This window comes from Anoplophora glabripennis, unplaced genomic scaffold (assembly GCF_000390285.2).
Source record: "Anoplophora glabripennis isolate ALB-LARVAE unplaced genomic scaffold, Agla_2.0 scaffold61, whole genome shotgun sequence".
NCBI classification, from domain to species: Eukaryota; Metazoa; Arthropoda; class Insecta; order Coleoptera; family Cerambycidae; genus Anoplophora; species Anoplophora glabripennis.
Genome location: NW_019416237.1, coordinates 538587 through 545048, shown reverse-complemented (window position 1 = coordinate 545048; position 6462 = coordinate 538587). Strand labels below are relative to the sequence as shown.

At 29.6% G+C, this 6462-nt stretch overlaps 1 protein-coding gene across 1 annotated transcript in view; it reads right to left on the bottom strand.

The window, feature by feature from the left end:
• Nucleotides 1-6462, bottom strand: part of LOC108917748 — a 21476-nt gene that overhangs the window by 9184 nt on the left and 5830 nt on the right. The window contains exons 3-4 of the mRNA XM_018724499.1: nucleotides 5478-5611; nucleotides 1840-1992 (exon numbers count right to left, since the gene is read on the bottom strand). Of these exons, the coding sequence (XP_018580015.1) occupies nucleotides 1840-1992; nucleotides 5478-5611 (287 nt within the window). The remainder of the gene's footprint in view (nucleotides 1-1839; nucleotides 1993-5477; nucleotides 5612-6462) is intronic.

The following is a 6462-nucleotide window of genomic DNA, read 5'->3' as shown; positions in this document are numbered from 1 at the left end:
CTTCCGAATCATGCTCCAAAAACTGGCCTGTGTTATATAGGGTGACCAAAATATCATGTCAAAATTGCCAATTGAAAAATTGAAAAATCTCGAATTTTTTAAATGCAACACCCTGTATATTTTCATACCATGAGATGCAGAATTAAATTCTCTACAACTTTACTATACCTGCTCCTATACCAAAATTCATTATTTTTTCATGGAAATGAGATTTCATGAAAAACTAATGAATTTTGGTATAGGAGCATGTATAGCAAAGTTGTAGAGAATGTAATTCTGCATCTCATGGTATGAAAATATACAGGGTGTTGCATTTAAAAAATTCGAGATTTTTCAATTTTTCAATAGGCAATTTTGACATGATATTTTGGTCATCCTGTATAACGCAGGTCAGTTTTTGGAGCCTGATTCGGAAGAGTCATCCTTACTAAACATCTGATAAAAAAATGGGCTTAGTAGCTATTAGTATAACGTGTCAGTATCAGAAAATGTAAGCAGCCAATATCGACTAGAAAAACCTTTCAAGCGAGTTATCTGAAAAACTGTGAATATTTGAATAGAACTATTCTACACAAGTACCCTTTATTTTTGATGGAGAATCCGAAAAAAAATATAAAAAATGTGTGTTTCCATTTAAAAAACCAAAGTTGGTGTCTGGCCAGGAAAAGTGGAATACCTTGTATAGTTGAATATATTTTTAATTTGTACATTCCGAGAAATGTGACAACACAGTAAAAAGAAAAATCCATATATTCCTCATTTTAACATAGATATTGGACTTTCCCGCACTAGTGGGACACGCTGTATACAAAGTTGCACCTCCGAGGAGTTATTAACCCCCAAAGTGGGGCCCTAAATTTCAAAAAAAAGTTTTTTAAAATTTAACAACAGTAAAAAAAATTTTAATTAAATTCTGCTGTTAATTAATATTACTATTTTTCAATTCGGTCAATGAAAAGAAAGTTCGGTACAATTTTAGGGGTGAGTCATCCCCAATGAACACCTTGTGTGGTGCTTCAATTAACTGTAAATCTTAGTCAAAGAAGGCCGGTAATAAACTTAAATCATGTACCAAATTTGGTTCTTCAGCGGAAAAGTGTTGCAGAGATATTAATTTTTTTCGAAATTTAGGTCTCCACTTTGGGGGCTAATATCTCCTCACGGATGCAACTTTGTATATAGGTAAGTTTGGTTAAATTACAATATTTTGGACACCCTTACATGCACCTGCCCTGTGTCGGTTCTTATGCGGGACACCCTGTATATTTCTAAATGCTGATATCTTCAAATAAACTTTTTTTCACTACTTCTAATGGAACACCCCGTATTTTATAAAATTTATTAACAGATCCTACGATTGCGGTTTAGTTTTGTTTAAGAGTATTAAGTTACCCTTTATGTTTAGTGGTTTTTGAGATATGAAGAAGAAATCTGAGATACTTATTTCAAAATCAAATATAATTTCTATTAAAATAAAATAACAACATGAAAGACTGTTAAAAAAACATAGTATGTTTGGGAACATTCTGAGAGAAAATTATTACAAGGCAACCTAAATGAAAGATTTGGTGGTTGGATATGAAAAAAAATAAATGAAAGTATTGAGTAAAATGAATTGGCAATACATCTAGTAACTTTATTCTTTTATTAAAAAAATTGTCTACTTTATGTTAAATGTAAATTAAGTACCTACTTTTAATTGTATTATATTCAATATTTTCAAAGAATTACAATGAGATATATTCCTTTTAATTTTAAAGCTGTACTAAATCTATGCTTACCCTTCTTATATTCCTGACTAAATGGACACTGAATATTTTATATAGTTTTAATCCTTACCCAGCTGTTCATTGTCTCTAAAAATTCCATCGAAAGTATAATCCTCTACAGTGCCTATGTGCATCGTGGGAACTGTCAAGGTAGGTTTCAAATAATCGGTACCGTTCCTCTTTTCTATTATTACTTCGTGGTAGACTGAGCAGTTAGAATTCGCTGAAAGATATTAATACTAGTAATATTATTAAATTGACATAAAAATCTACTAAAAATCAAACAAGCTTAAATCTACAACCGTACAAAGAGCTTAATGGTTATAAAAAACAAAGCATTATATAATTAAAGCCGTTATTGTTTTAATTGAACGGAGTCGAACAGAACGATATGTCATTAATTTTAACCATGCATTCACAAGGCCTAATAAAGACAGAAAATGAAAAAAAAATTACTCAACGTTTTAAAAGATAAGCAAATTACTTATTCAACGCCCTACTTTGCATCAAATTTTCTGACCGGCGGACCACACATTGAACATAATACTAAAAACTTATAATCCATTACAAAACATAGTGACAACAGTGAACAATGTGAAAAATACTAAATAGTAATAACATTCGAAAACAATTATCATCTTATATAGATACTTAATTGTTTTTATTAACAAATAAAAAATACTTATAAAAATAAAATATATTAATTATAAATTATAATATAAAATGTAAAAAATATCCTATTCATTCATGTGTATAGATAAAAAGATGTGTTTATTCCCTGTCGTTCACTCCACATTAAAATCGCAGCAAAAACTAGTAAGTGACCGAATAATACCTTAGTTCAAGATTCGCTCTTGATAAAACTTTATAGGTCAGCGAAAAGGGATATAAATAGTAATCTGAAAATATATTTTTTTCAGGATAAATAAGCTTTTAAAAATTTTTTTTTATCGGGTATTCCTATTCTACTCATTTTCCCTACCTTCCCTTAAAATTAATGACATTATGACTGAATCACCAAGGAAATTTGATTCTTATCTGTATTTTTAAAACCTTTAAATGCGAACGATTCGATGATACGATGTTATATTTCAGACATTTTTAAAATATCGCGGAGTTACGTAAAAAGTAGTGAATCGTTATTTATTATCACAATGATATCTAAACCGTTTTAGCAACAAAACTACAAGTAGGCCAATAATGAGTGGAGATTGTTCATATTCCATAAAATACTCGCACTACTGTCAAGAGAAATTTTCTCATAGGCGTCATCTTCTGATTTCAATAACCGTTCAAGGTTTTGTCATACCAGCATGGATGTTTCGTTATCTTTTGAATAATTTCCACACTACTACCATATTTGCTATTTTTTAGAAAATTCCCTTCAATATATTACTATAATTTAAAATAACGATAGCTATTTTTAAAATATAATATAGCAGCTATTTTGTTTATGCTTCTTATATATAGTCCTAGTATAAGAATCGACTTGAATATACAGGGTGTTTCATAATGATGTGCAAATATTTAAGGAGATATGTTTAGAAAGTAATTTTAGGGGGGTACTTCCAATATATTTTTTTGATTTGAGCCCCTCCCTGAGAAAATATTCAAATCTCAAAATGGCCGAAAAAATTAGTTTTTATTTTTTTTTCACGAAAATGGTTAAACTTAGAAATTTGATTTTGGTACACGTTAACAATTAGTTGAATGGTATTTTTTTGATAGTCTTTTTTTCTAATTTATGTATTTGAATCAAAGAAATTAGCATCCCTTAGTTTTATTTCTTTCACAACTTTTTTCTACGTTAGCCAATTCCAGCCAAGAAAAATAGTTTTTAATACTACATTTCATTTAGAAATTTTTTTTATTCTTCTTATTTTTTCGTATACTGAATGGTTCACGAACAAAAAACTAAATTATTGTTCCTTGCCGATTAGGTACACATAATTGGTAAAACAGTTGCCAAACACGATTGTCATTTTTGGCATGTTTTTTGCAAAATACTTTTTTATCAATAGGAAAAGCTAAGCAAACATGAACTAAAAATTTAATAAAAAAAATAAATAAAGCTAATTTTTTCGGCCATTTTGAGATTTGAATATTTACTCAGGGGGGGCTCAAATCGAAAATATCTTTCTAAACACCTCCTTAAAATATTTGCACATTATTATGAAACACCCTGTATAAATAACTGAGGAATATATTGCAATATACGCAGATATCTGAGAAGTTATACATATTACTTCATTCTAATCATGAAAACCAATACGCATTGGAACGTAAGCTAAATTATTCAACAGACGTATAGATAAAATTATATTACTCTCATAAAGCTCCGTATAAGGTAAATCATTCAAAAATATTCAGAGTTGGGATAAAGCAATAAGATGATTATTTAAATAAAATTCAAATTGTGGTAACAATGTTAGTAACTGGGGTAACAAATTGCTTTGATTATTTTAGACATCATTAACCATGTTGCTAATTACCAGGGTACAAATGTAAATTTTTCAGAAAAACTTCAAATACCCACTTGACATATTATGAAGACTTATAAAATAGGAACAGATTTCAAAGCAAAAATAAAAGAACACATATTGACACAAGGTGTATCTATCTTAAATATATATACATATATTTTAAAAAGCGATAGTTATCTGTATTATTAATTAAAAACTTTCTGCAAAAAAATATATACCTACAAGATTATTAATTTTTTTAATATACGATTTTGCTATTACAATAAAAACTGTTGATGGAACATCTTTCAAAGTGTATACCGAAAACCACATTTCCTTCATATCTGTTACAAATATGCTGTGGCTACACATGTTCGTAAGTGACCCATTTTGAGTGTTGTGTCAAGAGCGCCAGCCTGACGCCGCCCGGACGCACCAGGATTCCCGGAAGACGACCCCGGCAGATTAGCGCCAAGGACCAGGGACTTCTGCGAGCGACTCGACACCAAGAGGGACTCCCCAGCAAACGCTCGAACTGACAACACGTCTTTTTCTCATAAGCTCAGTTTTCAATAAGGATACTTTATTTGTACCGTTGAGAGAGCGTTTTATTTTTGCTGTACAGCAAAAGCAACCCTCAATACAACTTCGCATGATTTTCAAGATGAGCGAAAGTCAGTGTTCTGAAAATCACTTTGTATTAATCGGTAGCGTTTTATACTTTTTTGAATTAATGTCTAATGTGCTGTAGTTAGAGATTATGTATGTCTTTATTATGAAAATCAGTGACTTCTGTTGTAAGCATGTGAATGGGAAGATTACGTCATCTTTAGCTTGATAGATTTAACTGTTTAAGTATCTTATTTTTCAATAATTAGGTAAGCATTTATGATAGAATTTGAACTTGAAAATATTTTTTCTATGGTTTATTGTTTTCTTTATGTGAAGTTTATGTTTAAGTTGAGATTACTGCATAATTTAATTTTAATTTGAACTTAAAACCAGCTACTATTTTTTAAACTAGAATCCTCCAAAGTACTTTAAAGTTAGATTTAATTTGCAGTATGAAACAAAAAGATTGAAGTCTTATTCTAAATAATTTTCTAGACACATGACTTGGCAAGGTCACGATAGGTACTCGCGCAAAAATAATGACATTTAAGATAAACCCTGTACATTTATACCAACATGAACTTTTTTATTTTGTTGTATATTTATACCTTCTACTAAAACTTATTATACCCACTTATATTGGCTCGAAATTCTCCATCTCCCTTTATAGGAGCAAAAAGAATGTTTCCTTCTATTACATACTTCGCATCTATATATAAAAATGGCAGGTTCACCTCAATAAAGAAAGTTAAATTGCCGGGAAGAAACCTGAAACATTTAACCGTAATTAAGGTAATTATCAGTAGAAGATGTGTATATTAGTAACAATTATGGAAAATTAATTGATGCAATAATTAAAAGTTAATAAACTGTTTGATTATGTACAACTAAAACATGTTTATGAAACATTTTAATAAACTATCGATACAGTATTTTGAAATAGGTACTCCGGTCAAGGGTCACTTTTCACTCAATAGTCGATATCTCATTGAGAAATAATTGTACAGAAAATTTAAAAAGAGAAACAAATTAAAGCTGAGGAAGCTGGCTCCCTTAATTTTTTTGCTGAGTGTATTACATACACCAATAAAAATTGGTAAATGTAGAACACATGAATATCGCTATCTACAATATTTAAGCAAAGACGTGAATATAGTCCAGTCACTGAAGGCGAAAATAAAGTAAGAGCTCCCAATTTTTTCGGATACCATTAATTTGTCTGAATACAAGCTCTTCTTCAAAAGTTATATCGTCTAGATGTGTGTTTTTTTCTATTTGGGGGTGAAAAGTACCATTGTATGAAAAAAATGCGAAAATCGCAGTATTTTAAATATTCAATTCATGTTCAAATATGTTGGATAAAGTTCCTTTCATGCTTTTTAATATTTAATTTATAAAATTTAATTACTTTTCAACCCTTAAAAACTGGGTTAAAGAAAAGTTTTTAACAGTTTAAAACATTCTCTTGATGCATTCACAATGTATTGCATTTATTTTATTATTCATTAAAAAGTTTACGACTCATTACAAAGTTGCAACCCTTAAAAACCATCCCTTATAATAAAATAAACAAAAAAATATTATTGAAAGCTTGAGATGTTTTAATGGTATGCATATGT